Raw genomic sequence first — 19,290 nt, 5'->3', positions numbered from 1 at the left:
TGGTGGTTTAAACAGTGTATTCAGTATACTTATGGTTACTTACATTAAGTTTGTTTGGGCGTCCCTTTAATAATAATTTGCACAAAAACATCACTATGCTTGGATTATCATATATTGAAAATGTGAACCAAGAGTATTTCAGCTTTTTATCATTGGAATGGTATGGGGTGGTTCTATATCTCGAAATGATGCAAAAGCTTTGTCAGATTGCGCAGCATCAAACACTTCTCTGAAGCGGTCTTACGGTAGCGCTTGTACGGATTGAACAAACGCTGCACCCATTATGCAGACAGCATTCTCATGTCCGAAATTTCATGCAGGTCCTCTTAAAACATATCTTTTGTTTGAGCTAACTCGCTCACTTCCAATCGATAATATACCAGCACGAGATCATGGATTTCTGATACGTTATTCTGCGTGGTACTCGTTTTCAGGGCGCTTGGACGTGGCTCATCAAAAACCGACCTTCAGCCTACACTTTTGATAGTCGTAATGGTGGTTAGAACACACAGCATCTAGAAGCTCTTTGATGTCTTTGTGCGATCATCGACAGATATTGACTAAGAGAATGTACTAAGGTTAATTATTTATCGGATTGCCCTCATATGTGTAAATTACTATCTCTATTGTAGACAAAAAAATTGAGGAATGTACAGTTTTGGAAGGGTAAAGAGCTGAGCACAAACACAAAGTTGAGAACATTCAGAACAGGAATTAGACAAATCATTACATATCGAGCCGAAACCATGTGTCTGTTAAAGAAAGACGAAGAAAATTGGAGAGAAAGATCTTAAGGAAGATACTGCAATCGGTCAATACTGACAAAGTTAACCTATGAATATTGATAAATCACGCGATCAAGGACGAGGTGAATTCGGGTGTTACGGTGACAGTGATGAAGATCCATGGGCTTAATTGCTTATGACATATACGAAGCTGTGATATGGCGACAGAGTGGAAGCGACCCATCAGTTTTCTAAATTAACGACCTAAAACATGCTGGAAATTAAGGTAGATACTGCAGCGGTGGGGGCGAGAAACAGGAGCCAAATTGTGGACGACAGAAAGTAATGGAACAGGATAGTGGAGTCGGTGAGTAAGAAGTTGTGACAGGTTAGGAAATAAACATAGGAAATTCAAAGCGGAGATATTCAACCGCAAAAGAACATAGAATCAGAAAGATCGGTTAACATGGCTTAAGACGAATGCTAGACTTATAATCTGAAGTTTTAGTTCTCAATTTTCAAAAATATATGTATTTAGAAAGAATATATTAATGTATTTAGAGAAAGAATGATGCCACGCATCGCGGAGCGAAACTAATTTTATATCAAAACAGACCTAAAATCAAGACGATTACTCAAGAAAAACATAAAAAAATGTATAAAAAGTGAAAAGCTAGAGAAATTTTCAATAATTAAAACAGTTTTACAAATTATAAGATTTCTGTAATTTTTACCTTTTATAGTCAATAATGAACTATTTCTAGAATTGTTTGTTTGATTAATTCTACTATTCGTTATCTCAGAGAGGGACAAAGGCAAAGGATATTTTGGAGCACATTGAATTGAATGATGCATGATTACTGTCAATCACTGTCAAATTATTGACAAGTATTCATATATACAAATAATTTATATTTTACTTTTTTCAGAATGGATATAAAAAATCCTTTCGCACCGAAGGAGATATACGGATGCGAAACATTATGGAGAGGTTTTGGAAATTATATAGCAAGACTAGAACAGTACCAACGTTCTCTGAAATATTATGATCGGGCTGTAGAAAAGAATCCTGACGATATGAAAACGCTTATCGATAGATCCAAAGCTCGTTCGAAAGCTTGCCAATATAAAGGAGCTCTGGAGGATTTAAAAAAAGTCCTTAGTACCGAAGGTGATAATTTGATAGGTCTAGCACAGAAATCGGAAACTACATTCCTCAACTGCGAATTCGAAGATGCCCTGGTGCAAAATTTTCGGCTATTACCTATCAGGTATGGAAATTTTAAGAATGTTTCAATGTTGAGTAGAATTTCACTAAAATCAACCGCAAAATTCGAAATATTTCCAGTTACACCTCAGTGTAACAGTTTCAGAAAAAAAATATGAGGACAGCAGCCCCGAGAAATACGTGGAAATTATTTTCAGAATTTCAGGTTAACCACTAAAGGGTGTATTTGAACAAATTAAATTAATAAAATAAATTTTTTTCAGAATTTACCAATCAAGTGAAACTTTATATATAATAATCAATTATTTCAACAAATTCTGTGCACGTTTTATTCGAAATGAGAAGATAGACTGAAACTTGTAGAACGAAAAATGCGCAGAATTTATTGAAGAATTCGATTATCGTATTGAAATGGCACTTAATTGGGTATTATTTTTCTTTCATTTAATTCAATATCAAATGGAACAACAATGGTACAGTCATCTTGGGCCAAATTATGTGAATATCTCGGAAAATCGACATACCCAGTATATGACAACGTAAAAATCTTTTGGAAATTTTAAAGTTAGGAGTCAAAAATCGATGTTTTCATTTTCTATGGGTTTTACGCTATTTGTATTTATTATTATTATTATTATTATTATTATTATTATTATTATTGTAGAGAATTCAATTCTCTATAACTTTTGTATCCAAAATTTTTTATACCCTAAATTGTTTTCGAAATAGAGGGCGTAGAGCGCGCGGTCAGAGAATTATCTGAGGTCAATTGGTAGTCCCGATCAAAAACTCGTAATATTAAGGTCATAATTTTTTGTTGAATGTATATAAGTATCATTTTTCATCAATTTTTAGATCAAATTCTTTTAATTTTTTTGGTTACTTATCTAGTTTTAGTTAAGTGTCAATTTATTTAATAATAATAAATTATTGTTTTTATCAAACGTATCATTTTATAGATTTATTATTGTCAAAATTAATAAAAACAAGTTCTAGTTTTTATTCTCTTCTTCTCCATTATCTTCGTCGTCGTCCCTCTGCTGCGGAACTCCAAGTTTCTTTTTATTACCGTCTTCAACGACGTTTATCTCCAAGTCATTCACGATTTCTGGGTGAAATGTTATATCATCATTAATATCAGTCTGATATGGTTCAGCATTGAGATACGCTTGTCCATTACACTGGCTGCAATTTAAAGAGAAATGGAACCCCGCTTTCCTGCATTCACATCTAGAGCCACAACCACTTTCACTGTTACAGAATATTGTATTGAGTAATTCATCTGATGCAAATTGTAAGATAGTCATGATAGGTTACGGGAATTCTTTCAGCATTGTCCAACCCAATTCTTAGGGTTATAAATCATGCCCTAACCAAGTTTGAATTTGATAATGAACGCGATTGAAATGTTGGTGAGCTGCTTCACTCGTTGGTGGAATATTTGATAACTTCACAGGTTTATTCGACTTTGTTGACTTGACGTATAACGTATAACGGAGATGATCGATATTAACCACAGATTTCGCAGCATTATAAACTGCTAATAATGTTTGCATGCACAAATAATCTCTGATCCGGACAATTTTCTTCTCCAAAGCTGCATCAAGTTTACGGAATTTGAATAAGATGTACTTAATTATTTTCTACTTCAAATGCTATCAGTGAGAATGAGAATATGATTACAATGTAGCAAAGTATGTCCCTTAGTAATTTTTCAATTACCGAAAGAGATTATTGAATTGATAAATTTTAGAATTATCGGAAAGAAAGATTGAATTTAATCTAAAAGTTAATGAAAAATGTTAATTATATATGTGGCAATAAATTATAACCTTAGTAAGCGCTCTACGTCCTCTGTCTCGAAAACAGTTCAAGGTGTAAAAATGTTGTAAAGGATTGAATTCTCTACAATAGTTATAATAGATACAAATAACGTAAATCCCATAGAAAACGAGATACTTGCAACAAAGTGACTTTTTACCACCGACTTTATAAATTGCGACCATCCAATTATATATGAATTTTGATAATAGTTTTAGGATGCCAAATACAAGTTTTTACTTGGTCATTTATTGAGCATGTCGATTTTCCAAGGTCAACTCCCTATAATGACTGCAAGGAACCAGGTAAGGAAAAATCATGACCAACCCAATGTTTCTACGTCAAAAAGAGGATTTAGACGATTTAGATAGAGGAACTGATACAAAAAGTATACAGAAATAAGGAATGGAAAGTTGGATTCTCTGATTTTAAGCAGCAGAAATAAAGTACTTACGAAATGTATTATAAAAGAACAGTTGAATATATGGAACCTGTAGTTGAAACAATTGAAACATATCAGCTCAAATGACTTTAACATCTTTATAGAATGAAAATCAATAGACCAGCAAAAAGAATTTGGCAAACCTAAACATTTTTTGTAAAAATTGAAATTTCAGAAGGACATGGACAGAAGCCACGAAAAAAGCGAGAAATACAAACGAGTAGTGTTTATAAATAAGAACACACACACATACAAACACCGACATCCACAGCGGGTGTAGATTGGTTTATTGAATAAATATGACGTAAATACCCGCTGAAAAATCTCCCAGAATGGCACTAGTCAACCAAGGGTGTGATATGATTGTAGCAATTGTAGATGAATTGAACTATGCCGAGTTAGAAATGTTAATACTATTGTTGACTCATTATTGAGAATTGCAACAAATTGCGTTGTAAAAAATTTTGAAAAGTTGTCCAGGGCGTAAATAATACTTGGCGCTTTCTTTAAAATGAACACACATACACACTCACACGTGAGGAAGCCACTCCGCTAAGCATCCACCCCTGGATAAGTCTACGGATGGATGCGATAGAGGACATTCCACCACCATCTGTCATTTCGACAGGTTCCGCGTCTCGGTTTCGCGCGTAGACTCCTTTATCTACCCTAAGCTATATACCCTCAATCTCGTGATTGTCTGGTCCCTAGTTAGCCCTTTCCAACCTTTTTCGGCTAAAGATCTAATCTGAGTGGTCCTTCGCCTTCTTTGCAGCTGTTCTCCATGCATAACTGGGCACTTGCTTAGGAAGTGCGAAGTTACCGTGTCAGGGGATGTGTTCACCCCCATTTAAGTATTTAGCATATTTTGACGTACATTTTTTCTCAGACACAGATTTTTCTTCTCTCTACCCTCCATATTTTCAAGTAAACAGCAATCTTCACTTCGCGCTTGCAGAACCAGCATTAAAAAGACTTATACATGGCTCCGGCAAAATGCTTCTATAGACGAAGCAGATTGATAATTTTTATATAGATTACGAGATTATATTGTATGTTAATGCATACTCATTACCTGATATTTTAGTTTATATAGGAGATAATTACTTGAAAATAATTCTGTTTTCACTATGAGTAAAATTATTTAGAGAATAATCGATCAATTTTGTGACAATTCAAGAGACGACTTCAACTTATTTATATTATATATTTCTGCAGGTTTATCTAATTAGATATGATACTCTTATAAGAATAATTTATTTTTATAACAATTTTCAGAAAAAAACCTGATGATTTCTTCTTGGGTATCATGAAATGTTCTTCTACAATCGAACAATGTTTAGGGGAATCAGCAGGTAAACCGATGCGTGATCATTTCATAATAATAAGAAAACTGGCATGGAAACGAGTGCTAGATGCCGGTAGAGATACTGGACCGATTCCCAGAAATAAGAAAATTGTAAAAAAGAAAACTCGTACTAGAAAATCTACCAGGAAACTGGGAGATCAAGTCGAGGAACATCTAAGATTACGGGATACTCTCGATAGTCAACAATCGTTGAAATACGTGATCCCACCTTTGAATCAACCATTTCAATTCAGTCCTTTGCAAAGGTTAGTAGCAGATGAATAGTCTTTTTCAGATTCTTAATTATTTTATTACAGAATTCTTCATTTAAGATAGACCTCAACTGATACCTCAATGTCATCCTCAACTACATCTCGCCATACTATGTTATTTCCGTATGGACACAAAATCTATATACGATGGAGATCATCGCATTAAATATAAAAAAATGTATTCACTAATTGGATACAACTTTAATCTGGTGTACATATACTCGAATTTTTTTGGACGAATGGTATTCAACTATAGTACTCAATACATTTCTGAACGATTTCACAACAATTAACTGTTACCATCGGAACGATAGCCTCTATAATAACGATATTGTTGACCAAATGTAAATTAATTTGCTACGAGTGAGAAAATAAGTGTACACAAAAAGCTTATGGTGTACAAACATTTACTCAAACCCATTTAGTCGTGTGGTTCTCAACTAGGGAACTGTTTTAAGCAAAGTACTTAATAAATATCTAAGAAATCCATAGCAAACATTTAAGGAACAACGTGGATTAACCTTGGTGAATTCAAGGCCTCTATAATTATCTAGATAAGGATGGATATTGGCCAAACTATATGCAAATTTGCCACTAAGCCTTCATCATCATTGAGATATATCGAGGTAGCTCAGTTCCTCAGGAATAATGGGAATGAGCTATATCAAGGAAACACAGATCAATCCGCATGTCATATAGGGCGAATAGATGAACAGATAATTCCGAGAAAAGTAGTTGAATTTAATTTTGAGGGGCGTGGGCATTGGAACATTGGAAGACCTAGGAAAAGCTAGCAGATGACGCAATCGGTCTTCTTAACGTACATATTTGAAGAGGACAGTTTTAGATAAAAGCAGCTGGGGAAGATAACTTAGCTTAGAGAGGTCAAGGGCCGCAAAAGAGCTGCAGCACCATAGGAGAAGAAGATGCCTACCGCTAGGGGACGCAATCGTTTAAAATGACATGAGGAAAACAATCATTGTATTTTTCATGTATATCCATTTAAATAATAGATGGAGAAAAGTGTTATGTTATTATGAAAAAGTTCCTATGACTTCGATGCCATTCAACAGGTTTTTCCTGTCTAATTAGTATCATACACGCTAGAGGGAGGTATTGGATTACTCCTAAATCTAACCGTTTTAATAAGGTATCATAGAAGTAGTTCTAGCCAGCAAAAAATAAAAGAAGAAATCTCTTCCATTCTGAGATATCTTAATAAAATTGTAGATTTTACAAATTTTCCTCTGAATATTGGTTAGTTATTATGGTTGTAGATATGGAAAATATTTTAACAATATTGAACTAATTAAAATTATTATTACTTATTACTGATAATTTCAACGATTTATTTTGGAATCTACATTTTTGGATAGAAGAAGAATATTGACATGTCATTCTCCTGGGACACCTGATACATTAATCGAAGTACAAAATATATTAGAAATATGCAGTTGAGTGAAAACTAAGTTGATTATTGACTTATTCATTTAATTGCTGTTTTAGCTTAAACTGTTGGAGAGCTTACTTGGAAAAATATAATTTTTAGCACCAAACAGCCTCATTATTTGCCAAAGACAAATCTCAAGACATATAATACACCATTCAATAGCTCCTCAAATCTGGCACATACGATATAAAACATGGCATGGAAGGTCTCAATATAGAATTCTTGTAGGTTTCTACGCAGCTGACTTAAATTCCTGCGCCGCCGGTTTAAGTTGAAGCTGTTTTTTTTTCATACGAAGTTGTCGGATGATATTTTGAGGCTAAAATTGAGTGCCATCTATTTCAAAAGGATTAACTGGCTCAACATATCAGAATTAATGTCTAAACTTATACTAATGTAAGTCTATTTAATCAGATATACGAAAAATATCGAAAATTTTATGGCAGAAAAATATTTGGACGCTATGTATTTGGAGAAGATATTTTGTAAGAAAATGAAACAGGGTACTCCAGGTATGTGTATTGCGAACGAAGCCGGTAATGAACGCCTGAAGAAAATTGCCAAAGAAACGTATTCATATATAGCCAATAAACAAGAATTATTGAGGATTAGGCGACCGTTTTACTTTATTAAGTATCAAGAAGCGAGAATATCAGGTGAAATTTTCTACAACCAAATTTATAATCATCCATTCCACTCTTAAGTTATCATTTTCATTATCATTATTGACTGCGGGAGAAACTCATTTCGACTACTGTATGTACTTAAAATTTTTTGAAAGAATAAGTGATTTTTAAACTAATTGGAATTGGAAAATGTTCGAAGAGATCAGTTTTTATATAAGATCAGAAAAAACCTCCTACATAATTACTTCCTCATCTTTGAATCCTATCTACAAGACCGGTATTTCCAAGTTAAATAGTAACACCCAATCGGCTAAGGCTTAGTAAACATTACACATGTGACTTACCTTATAGGGCTGTTACTTAAGCTTTGAGATATGGCAACACTGATGTGAATATGTCAAATCTGACATGAATTTTTAGTTTACAGATACTTGGTGAAAAAATTAAATTGAATACCAAACATTTTCGTGCAATGATTATCTATAACTTTTGATGTGGATATAACCAACGACAGTGTGCCGATAAACTCGCTTCGACTTTTGGTGATGACGCACCATCTCGGGCCATCGTGTTTCGATGGGTTTCCGAATTCAATCGTGGTCGCAATTCTCTACAGGATGAAATTCGGGAAGGATGGCCAAAATCGGCATTTATGCCAGAAAACATCATTGTTGTGCATAAACTGATATTACCAGATCGTCATGTGCCATACCATCATTTAAGACGAGCCAAATTCAACAAAAGTTGTTCGTGCACGAAGCACTTCGAAGCAACTGGTCGTTTGATTTTTCTGAATAACTGGAAATATCGTCACAGTTCGATAAGAAAAACGTAGAATGGTCAATTTTGAATGGTACACCAGCATTTGTTTGGTAGAAGTGTTTGAAAAAATCAGGGAAAGCCATCGGTGAAGACGAATCATTATCCACCACGACAATATGAGCTCTCACGCATCATTTCAAACAAAAAACGTTTGTGAACGGTCAAAACATCGAATTGATAGGTCATCCGACGAACAGTCTTTGTTTGGCACCCAATGATTTTTCTCTCAAAAATAATTTGCGAGGTCAACGTTTTTATTTAACGGAGGAAGCTGTTGATGTGTACAAATCACCTAACTCGGAATGGAAAAAAGGCTTCGACAATTGGTTCAAGCGCATGTGTTGATCTTAAAGCTTGAGTAGCAACCCTCGACTCATGAATTTAGTAATTAGCATAGTATAGACCCCTGAACGCGATATTTCGTCTTCCGAGTCAAGATCGGATCAATTCAATGAAATTGCAATATCTTTTTCATATAGAAAGAAATCATTGTTCGATTAAAAACTAATATTTAGAAATATAAATTATGTTTTTAGTAGACTTCTTCGATATATGAATTTGTTTCATTTTAGGTACACTGAAGTCTAGACAGTATGCAGAGCTACTACTACATCAACAAAATTATAGAAAAGAGGCTATGAAGATATTAACCAAATTGGAAGAAGCTTGCGATAATAAAGATTTAAATGCAGTACTGGAACTTGCCGATAAGCTAAGATTATATTGTGACGCAAAACCTAAAAGGCTATTGCCGGAAAAAGATGAGTATCTCCAGCAAAGTTTGATATATATTCGTAAAGCATTTTATTATCTCAACAGACTTAATAAAGAACAAGTGAGTAATACTCAAAAATTGAGATTATATTTTTGTACCTACGAAATTGATATTACATTTTTATATATATACCAAAAATACCCATATGATGTTCAGTGACGAATGTCCATTTCCATCAGTACTGAAATCAATTTATATTCAGTTTATATTCCAAGATGAAGATGATCATCACCCATCTAGGAGATGGTTGATCTATTTGAGATCAAATTTTCAGGGTAGGCTCTTCTTGTGTTGAAACATCAAAAACCAAGAGTTTAAACAGCTTTTAATGAAGAAATGGATGTTGATAATGGAGCTCGAATTTCCAAAGTTTTTATGAAAGGATATGGAAAGGCTGTCGATATCCCACATTTAGGGAGAAATTGTTTAGAAGTTTTCTTCTTTACGTAGTAGAATCTGAATGTTCTAAACCTAGCATTTTCACGTGTCTATTAGGGCGACAAAACTCATGTTAGTCTTCTGATATACTCAACAAATCTTCCTAGTTTCCTAGGAATATTTTTGTTCATATTAACCCCTGTAGATATATTCTTAATATATAAAAATTCAGTGTCCGTGTGTATGTTCCGAACGAACTCGAAAACGAGTCAACTGATAATCATGAAAGTTTGCAAATATATATAATTTAGTCCAACTTAATGATAGGATAGTTTTTATTTGAATAAATAAATAATTAATAACAAACTGATCATCAACGTTGATTGTTGTTATTAATCGTAGCTTCCATAAGTCTGGTACAAATGGCGCTTTAAGCGAATTTGTTTGCAGAGAACTGTAAAATTTTATCGTTTGCACCTCATAGGTGTGATATATTTTCTTAGACTACACACTATACATGTCTTATTTTACTATACCACTTAACGTCGCTTCTTTCAAATCATTCTTCATTTTCATTCAGATGAAAACAGAAAAAGTTATTATTAGAACAGTCCAAAGAAAGAAAAATTACTATTTCCTCATGATTTATTTCATACTTTATTAAATATGAAAGCGTGTGACGTAATATTCGTGTGGCAAAAGGTAGATGGAAACATGACATTAATTATCGTAATGTTGTACATTCATATTAAACAAAAAACTGTAATCAAGAGCTTTTAGAAATATTTTTAAAAACTGCATGTTCCTTATTAATCAGTAAATTAATATTGAAACAGTACTCGCGTTTTTAGCGATACTATCAGTTTCACAAGTTGATTTGTATCAGTTCGGATCAATTTACGTATACTTGGGCCAATCTGTATATTTTGAAGAGCTATATCTGGCAACACTGCATTTTCTAATACCACCATCCTTTAGCAGTAATCAGTACATAAGATTTGCCATTATGATCTACTGTAATTTTAAGGTCTCGTTAAATGAACAAAAAAAAATTTAATGACCTGTCCTAGATCATTGATTCCCAAACTTTTCTGTTTCATAAACCATTTTGAACTTTTTGTTGGATCCCGTGGACGCAGCAACAATTTCCAAATTTCGACAATAGTGAAGATTAGATCTATCTATGGAAACTTGCGTTGAGGTTGAGTTTCAACAACAGTTTTCGAAAGAAAGGAAGGTTAGAATTGATAGCTTGAAAGGGTTAATTATTTGATAATAGAGTCAACGAAACAAATTTTCACTTAAATTTTGATTGTGCTGTGAGTGGATATCAGAAAAGTAAAGTTTGCTAATTGAAAAAGTGACTCCATCCAACTTCACTTCTTTGAAATCTACTACTCCCAGCACAAGATCTTTACAATGGTAATTACGAAAAAAATTATTTTAATGAGAGAGATATCGATATCACTTTACTTTTCGGAAGTCTGGGAACAAATTCGGCCACTGCCCAACACTAATATCGGTTCACTTTTCTTTATGAAATTTCCTGACAATCGTATTTATAATGGTGAAGAATAAAACAAGTTTATAAAAGATTCATATTCACCACAAGTCGTATTACGATTATGGACTTCCATTTTTTGTCACGCCCAACATAGACCCCCGTCGAGTCTTCCGTGGACCACTGGTGGACCGCTTTGGAAAGCACGGTCCTAGATAAATAAATAACCAAATAACCTTTCTTTTTATTTTACATTAGTTATCTACTCACGGAAGTTCCAAAATATTGAATCTTTCACTGCATCCTACTTGGTATACATTTGAGTTCAAATTTCACTCATATCATATTATTTCCATTCTGAACTGAAATCTTTAATTTATACGATTGATAAATGATCATGAATTTATGTACTGATTATGAAATATTCTTTTTTCAGAGTAAGTGGGATCAAGAGAAACGTATCTTGGTTTCTATGGGTCAACCTATCAGTAGGAAGCCCTCCGGAGATTCTGTTATAAGCCAATACGACCTTGGCGTGTTTGATATAAAACAACAATTAGAATTTTTCGAAAAACGTTTGGTTACAGCTGAAGCACCTCTAGAAATATGTTGGTGTTATCATGAATTAGCCAGGTGATATTTATGCGTTAAAGTATAAAAGTTAACTTTAATCGAGATCCATTAAAGATCTGAAAAATTGAAACACTTGTCATGGTTCTTATGAAAATTTTTTTTCTCTTTGAATATTTCATGTATGAAAAACGAATAATTTTTATATTTTATTTGAAATCGAAGCGTCCGTTCTGTCAAATGTAAAACATAATTTTCTACTGATGGTTTAGATTGCTAAGAATGAGCAAAGAATTGGAATTATTGCAAAACAAAATCACATGTATTACTTATGAATAGTTTAATAGCTTAAGCAAACAAATTCCCAACTTTGTGATCAAAATGTTGAATGATAATTATATTCCTAATTCTTGTGAACATTTTTTAATAGAAGAATTCTTCTTACTTCCCCTTTTTTGGGGTAGTGACAAGTATACATTTTTTCGGGAGATGACATAACGAAATTTTTTTTGGAACCACCAAATGGATTCTATGAAATCGATTCAGGAGACTCTCTATTTTTCTACATTAGTTAATAATCAAAAACTTTTCTACGTAGAGTTAATATTAAAGACAGAGATAGCGGCACATGAGTCCTATTGGACTATTGAAATAAAGGAGAAAGAGCATCAGTTTACTGGGCAGCAGTAAATTGGGCCAAAGAGTAAATAGATGATATTTGATGCGGTAAATTAGGCCAGAGAAATTTGGGATACAATATTGATACATCGAGAGATTTTAGGGTGCTTTTTCACAAATTATAGTGCTACATACTATGAAAGTAATTCCCTTCTACTCTTTCCTATTTTTTACTTTCGTTTTCCACTTCTGATGCCTCTCCCTCCGATAATAAAATCCAAAATCCAAAATCCAAAAAAAGTGGCTGGGTTACATCCAGTGAATACCAGATTTTAAAGCAAAAAAAAATTTTAGACGTAGAATAGGGAGAAACAAAAATAAAAGAGAGACTGAGGAATAGATGGTACGCAACTCTCTTTTTTGGATCCTATTATTTTGCTTGATTCCGCTTCTCCTAATAAATTCCAGCCATAATTCTACCTCCTTTTTACCCCTTAATATTATCATTTCCCATATATTTCTTCTTCTGCTTTGTTAAGAATCTTCGCTTCTGTAGTTTACTGTTGATATTATGATTGTTTGATATAGATGTAGCTTTGCTTTTTTGCTAATTATTATCGTATTCAATGCACTCAATTATTTACTTCCCTTCATCATTTTTTGCTTCTAGATTTTATTTCTCGTCAACGTCGTTCTTGATAACCACCCCAAGATATACATACTTTTGAACTCGTTACTTTTTCTTCGTATATTTGTGGTGTTGTCATTATCATGAACTTACCTTTGTTAACTTTAAGATTCACTGTCTCTACCGTTTCTATGGAGAATCTGCAAATTTCCTTAAGCTCGTTTTTCGATGTTGAAAGGATTACTACATCTCATCTGCATATGCCTACAGTTGCGTTGTCCTTGTTTTAAATGTCTCTGCTCAGACTTATTTTACGTACTGTCTATTCTAATACTATATTGAACAGCGGGGTGGATAGCAGATCTCTGTGTTCTAATCAAACGTTGCTCTGGAAACATTTTGATATTGTTTGATTTGCCTTTATTATCGCTTTTGTATGTTGATGTGTCATTTTAGTAAAACTTTTTCGAAATATGGTTCCTATACACAGTATCGTAAGCTCGCAAATGTATGAAGACTGAAAATTTGGCCTGTGGACTGATCTTCGAAGTCTTAACCCGCATTGGTGGTCTCCAAACAAGTTTTCTTCTCATTTTTTCAAACTTCTGTCTATTGCTTTAGACATTATTTTCCAGAATGTATCTAGTAGCGATATACCTCTCTATTTTCAGCAATTATCTTTTTTCTTTTTCTAGTATATTGGTAGCATCATTGTCATTTTCTACGCTTCTGGTATTATCTCTCATTCCCATATATAACTTATTAAATTATAGATTCTAACATTTAAAAGCGAAAGTGGTAACACCGTCTTTGCTGGCTGACACTGGTATTAACCGAAAAATATTTTCATAATATCAAATATCAATAAAATTGTTTCACATCTTGTCAATTTTTGTTTCACTTTCAGAATCTGGCAACTTTTATTTTTATATAAGCTCATTCTAAACAACGATTAATTTAATACTTATAACAAATACTTAGAATAACTATTTGATTATCTCAGATCATCACAATTACCAAATTATGTGGAACTATAGCTTCATTTATACATATTAGATTCCAGATGTTGAATAAACGATATGAAGAAGCCAGAATCTATTGTAAAAATGGTATATTAGAAGCACAAGACCACGAGGATCAAGTTCAATGGCTTTTTAATCTTCACATGTTGATGACAAGAATATGCATAAGATACCAAAACAAAAACGACGCTCTATTATCGTTACAAAACTGTATGAATGTAGCCGATCAGATAAAAGATAAGGACTTGAAGAGCTACATTCGTCGATGCACTGAAATCATAAATGACATCGAGCTTGATGATGAAACAGGAGAAAAGGTATCAAATTATTTAATAATTAAAGCAAACTTTCTCTTTCCATTATTCATTTCTCTCGTGAAGAATCTTCTTGATTTTACGTCAGGATTCTAGGTGTTGAAAATCAGTTTGAAATAAATTGACCTATTTCGATATATGACTTGATATTGGCAATTCGCGTAATTATATTGATCAATAGATCCACCTACAACATGAATACCAAAATCAAAATCTGTTTAGACCAGAAAAATTAATTTCTTCAGTTGATACATACATATAAAACTTTCTATTCTCATTGGTATAAACTAGATGATGGAAAGATAGCTCTTAAATATAAGGTGAACTAAAAAGCATTTTCTGGTTACTTGTAGACTAATTTTAAATCCGTTCAAGGAATTTTTTTGTAAAATAAAATTTTACTATGGAAATATCTTGTTTTGGTGAAGACTATATTTTTAAAACAGAGCATCAAATAACAAATCACGACTATGTTAGGTGGGATTTCACGTTTTTTCGCGATGAAAGGTTTTGTTGAAAACACCGATGTTCCAAAACTGCCAATATTTTTGATATATTGAGCAAAATGTTGGGGATTATAGAGATAGTACAGTCAAAACTATATAAAATTCAATCGTTGAAAAATGAGTATCATAGAGATTAAAATATTATTACCGACCCATCAAGAGATTTATTTAAGTGAATTGGACGTTCGTGAAGGCTCGCTTAAATCTAATGATTCTTATGATTGCTATTCATTAGGAAGAGGAAAAATATTAAACGATGTCGTGCTATCTATCACATTCAACGAATTACTACTAACGGCACCATAAATAATCTTTGGGTAATATTTGATAACCAGAAACGCAAAAGGCAGTGGATCTCTACAAATAGATAACCTCGAAGTACTACGAAGCCGGGTTTACCGCGTCTGCGTGTTTGATATAGTAGACGCGGAATTATTAATTTTGAGGCGCTCAAACGTGGATAAACTCTCAATGCACATCTTCACCGTGAAAAATCTGATCGAGTGAGATTATCTTTGATCGACTAAAAAAAATGTTAATTTTTGTTTCTAGGTTATTGAAAAACGACAAATGAAGATTTTAGCCCTCATGGCCAACGACAAGATCAAAGAAGAATTCTCTCATCTGTTTAGAACAATGGCAGCTCAACCATCTAGCAGAAGAATGAATTTGATGGCAGGGGTACAAATGAAGGGTAAACGTACTGATCAATCATCCGTCAGCGATTCTATAGTACGAACAAAATCGAGAAGAGGATCCGATTTTCCTAGTATGTCAGAAACTACTAAAGGAGCGAACTTCATGTCGCTAGTGCAATACCATCTTCCATAAATTCCATAATTGTTGGTTATATTTCTTTATGGAAATTTCTTTGGAATTGTTTTACTGTTACTATTACTTTTAATCTCGAATCGGTAACACTAGATACTGTCAATTAACTGGTATGAAATGATTCTCGTCATAGTTTAGTACAGATAAAGAATAATTGAAGCTCAATAGGAAGTGATTCGTACATTATATCAATTATTGAATAAAGAGTCAATATTATGAGACTTACTTTCTTTCATTCACATCGATGTGTGATACCCGGTCCAGACTCTCAGGAAGCGCCTCTTATGAAGACCAATTCAGACTCTCCACGTGACTTTATGAGAGTACGCAAACTGGAGAGTGTGAACTGTGTGCTAATTCGTGAGTCAAAGGACGAGGCGAGACGAGGCAATCAATCACATTCTAGCGCTAGCTTATTTTTTTTTTTCAAAGCTTTAAGTAACGACGCGTGCAATTTTTTATTATGGTGAAGTTCAATAAGTATTTATAGAGGGTAAACCTGTAAAAGGTATCAAAAAACTTTAATTGCAAAAGCTCCTTGTATTATGTATAGGGTGTCCGAATTCTTCAGTATCGACATCAACTTTGGAGTTTTAAATGAAACACCATATATTTTATTGCATTTTTTGATTAAGTGGTGGAAACAAAAGTAACTTTCATGAGACCGACCTATTTGATTTCCGTACGGTTTAGGAAATATTTAAGGTTATTTGAATTTTTATTGAAGAATCATTATATTTGGAAAATTCCGCAAAATAAAAATCATGCTGGCATCATTTAAAAAATGAATTTTCAAACACATAACTTGAGTTTATTGAATTTTCCTGTTTTTCGAGTCTTTTTATTACTGTATGAATTTCGAATTTTGTAAATAACAAAAACTAATTTTTTTTAATGGCACCATGTATACCTTTAATAGAACGCTCAATAAAATTAGAATCAAAAACGGCACTCTTCTAAGCACGAACGTAGTTGTGAAAACTCGGTCAATAAATCTGAGGTGATTGCTGCCATATCCTGGCGGACATTTTCCTTTAGCTGACCCTCGGAATGTTCATGTAGACTTCATGTTTGAGGTGTGGTCCCACAAAAAAAGATCAACAGGCGTCAAGTCGAGGCTACGTGGAGGCTAAGGGGTCTTTAACATCTGTCTCACAGCCGCCATAGAGTCATTTAATGTGTGACAGGTCACTCCGTCTTGTTGGAACAAAGTTCTTGTATTCGCTATTCTTGATCTCGCATGTTCTGGAGTCAAATATTCCTCTAGCATTGCAGTATAGCGGTCAGTGTTAACGGTGATGTTTCGTCCTCATGAATCTTCAAAGAAGAAAGGGCCAATAATTCGGTTGCTTGATGTTGCTGCCCATACCGTTACTTTCGGATTATGCAGTGGTTTTTAATGTCTCATTTTTGGACTTTTTTCGGTCTAATAATGACAATTTTGTCGATTTACGAACCCATTCAAATGAAAATGAGCCGCATCTGGAAAAAAGATGTTGTGAGAAGTGGAAAATCGACGAAGAATTTCTTCAGCAAACGCCAACATTTCCAAAGTCGGTATCTTTCAATTCCTGTGTTAACTGGAGCTTATAAGGATGCACTTCAAGATCCAATTTCAAAATTCGCTGTTAATTTCGGCGCGACAAGTTTAAGCCGTCGATAGCTTCCGAGTAGACACATGTGGATTTTCTCGTACTGACTCCACCCTATCAATATTGTCTGTGGTCCTAGACGTTCTTGGACGACCTTTTGCTGCTGGTTTAAACCTCTTCAAAACGCTTAACCCATACTCGGAGCTTCATTAATGTGTCTTAATCCATATTCTGAACGATACAGTCACCTTGTCAAGACGTATGAACGACCGTGTTGTAAAACGTGCGATCACAAAAAGCGCGATGCTTTCCGTCGCAGTGACTCATGGCTACTAAGACTCTATGAGTGCAACTATCCAACCACGCTAGGTTCCCCCGCCCACGCACCGTTTACCTCGAGAAAAAAGATTATGCAATATGCACGTTCTATTGCGCCAATCTGTATAAAGAATGTGGAATTATTTGACTTTTTTCGCTCATTCTATATTGAAAATAATGTAAGGCACTGAGTATTGCATTTTTGGAAAATACTAAATGGAAAATGTTTATTTATAACAAAATTTTTATTAGGAATAATTCAAAGAAATATTTTATTTACATCCCAAGAGATTTACAATTTGGATGAATATGCAGAAAATTAATAAAATATACTCAATTAAAATATCCGAGTCACATTTATTTTTATTTTTATTGTCACATCAACTTCAAAGGTTATTAACGACATGTCAGTTATTCACAATTTATGATACAGTTGAGTGTCTTTTTGGATATTTGATTAAGTTTGTGGTATAAAATTATTGATAAGTAGAGAAATTATGGCGTTTGGAAACTTGTTAGTTAGTCTTTCGTTTTTGTACTTTTGACATTTCAACAAAAAGTGTTTCACGTTTAGATTCTCATTACAAGTTTCACATATTGGTGGCTTTTCTCGACTAAATAAATATGAGTGTGTCACTTTAATGTACCCTAGCCTTAAACGATCAATTTTTTATTTGGTCCTTACGATTTTTAAAACTGTTTTTCCATTGTTGTACGGATGGTTTTATAGATTTTAATATCGACTGCGATTGCTTCGTAGTTATCTGCTGGTTCTTTGACACATTTCTCTGCTTTTTCGTTTCAAGAAGGATACCTTTTGGGTGTTTGGGAAAAAGTTGTTGAATGGTTTGTATTGAGCTCATGGAGTCTGTAATTATGGCTGTTCCATTGTCTTTCTGATTTCTTCTAGCGATGATTAGTGTCTGTAATATGGCATAAAGTTCTCCCGTATGGGGATTGTTTAAGTATGTGTATTTCGTTCTCTTCTACTACTGTAGCTTCTAGGCCATTAGTTGTTTTGGATGCGTCGTTGTACAGAAAATGGTAAGAGTACGGAACGATTGTGTTATTAGAGAACGGTTTGTTTCTTCCTTGTTAAAGGAGTTCATGTTGACGTTGATGGTGAGAATAGGGGTTGCCCAAGGAGGAGGTATGTTTATATTGATTGGAAAGAAATCTGGTAATTCAAGTGCTAGGGTGTTTGTATATTGGCGAATTCTTTCATAGAACGAACGGAATAGTTGTGTGTTTGTTTTAGAATAGGTGTTTAAAGAGATTTGTGATTGATTTTCAGATTAACAGGGTTATTTTTATTTGAACAGGACTGATGTTACATAATTCATACTTAGTTGTATTCTTCAGAGACAGAGGGGTGATACTCCGGTCAGACAGTAAAGGCTCTCAATCGGTGTTGTTTGAAATGCACCGGTAACGTTTCTTAGTGCTTTGTAATGTGTCAAGTTATTTAATATATGTTTTCTCACGTGATGCATAGCGATTCTT

General features: G+C 33.7%; 2 protein-coding genes across 2 annotated transcripts in view; one reads left to right on the top strand and one right to left on the bottom strand.

Annotated features, from left to right (window-relative positions):
* The window catches only part of LOC130442741 (high affinity cationic amino acid transporter 1), a 148,687-nt gene that overhangs the window by 111,916 nt on the left and 17,481 nt on the right, over window positions 1-19,290 (bottom strand). The gene's annotated exons all lie outside the window — the stretch shown is intronic.
* LOC130451236 (outer dynein arm-docking complex subunit 4-like) lies at window positions 997-15,877 on the top strand. The gene is made up of 8 exons (XM_056790126.1): window positions 997-1,067; window positions 1,655-1,996; window positions 5,495-5,830; window positions 7,701-7,942; window positions 9,307-9,569; window positions 11,825-12,021; window positions 14,261-14,543; window positions 15,599-15,877. Exons 1-8 carry the CDS (start codon window positions 997-999, stop codon window positions 15,875-15,877), a joined length of 2,013 nt encoding a protein of 670 aa, XP_056646104.1.

Source organism: Diorhabda sublineata, chromosome 1, assembly GCF_026230105.1.
Source record: "Diorhabda sublineata isolate icDioSubl1.1 chromosome 1, icDioSubl1.1, whole genome shotgun sequence".
NCBI classification, from domain to species: Eukaryota; Metazoa; Arthropoda; class Insecta; order Coleoptera; family Chrysomelidae; genus Diorhabda; species Diorhabda sublineata.
The sequence above is the reverse complement of the archived record's forward strand: the minus strand, read 5'-3'. Positions and strand labels throughout refer to the sequence as shown.

Bases quoted from the DNA above. Each gene is read 5' to 3' on its own strand.
- LOC130451236 (XM_056790126.1), top strand. From the start codon at position 997: ATGCTGGAAATTAAGGTAGATACTGCAGCGGTGGGGGCGAGAAACAGG. The intron at 1,997-5,494 runs GTATGGAAATTT...AACAATTTTCAG, and splicing joins TTTCGGCTATTACCTATCAG to AAAAAAACCTGATGATTTCT. The intron at 14,544-15,598 runs GTATCAAATTAT...TTTTGTTTCTAG, and splicing joins ATGATGAAACAGGAGAAAAG to GTTATTGAAAAACGACAAAT.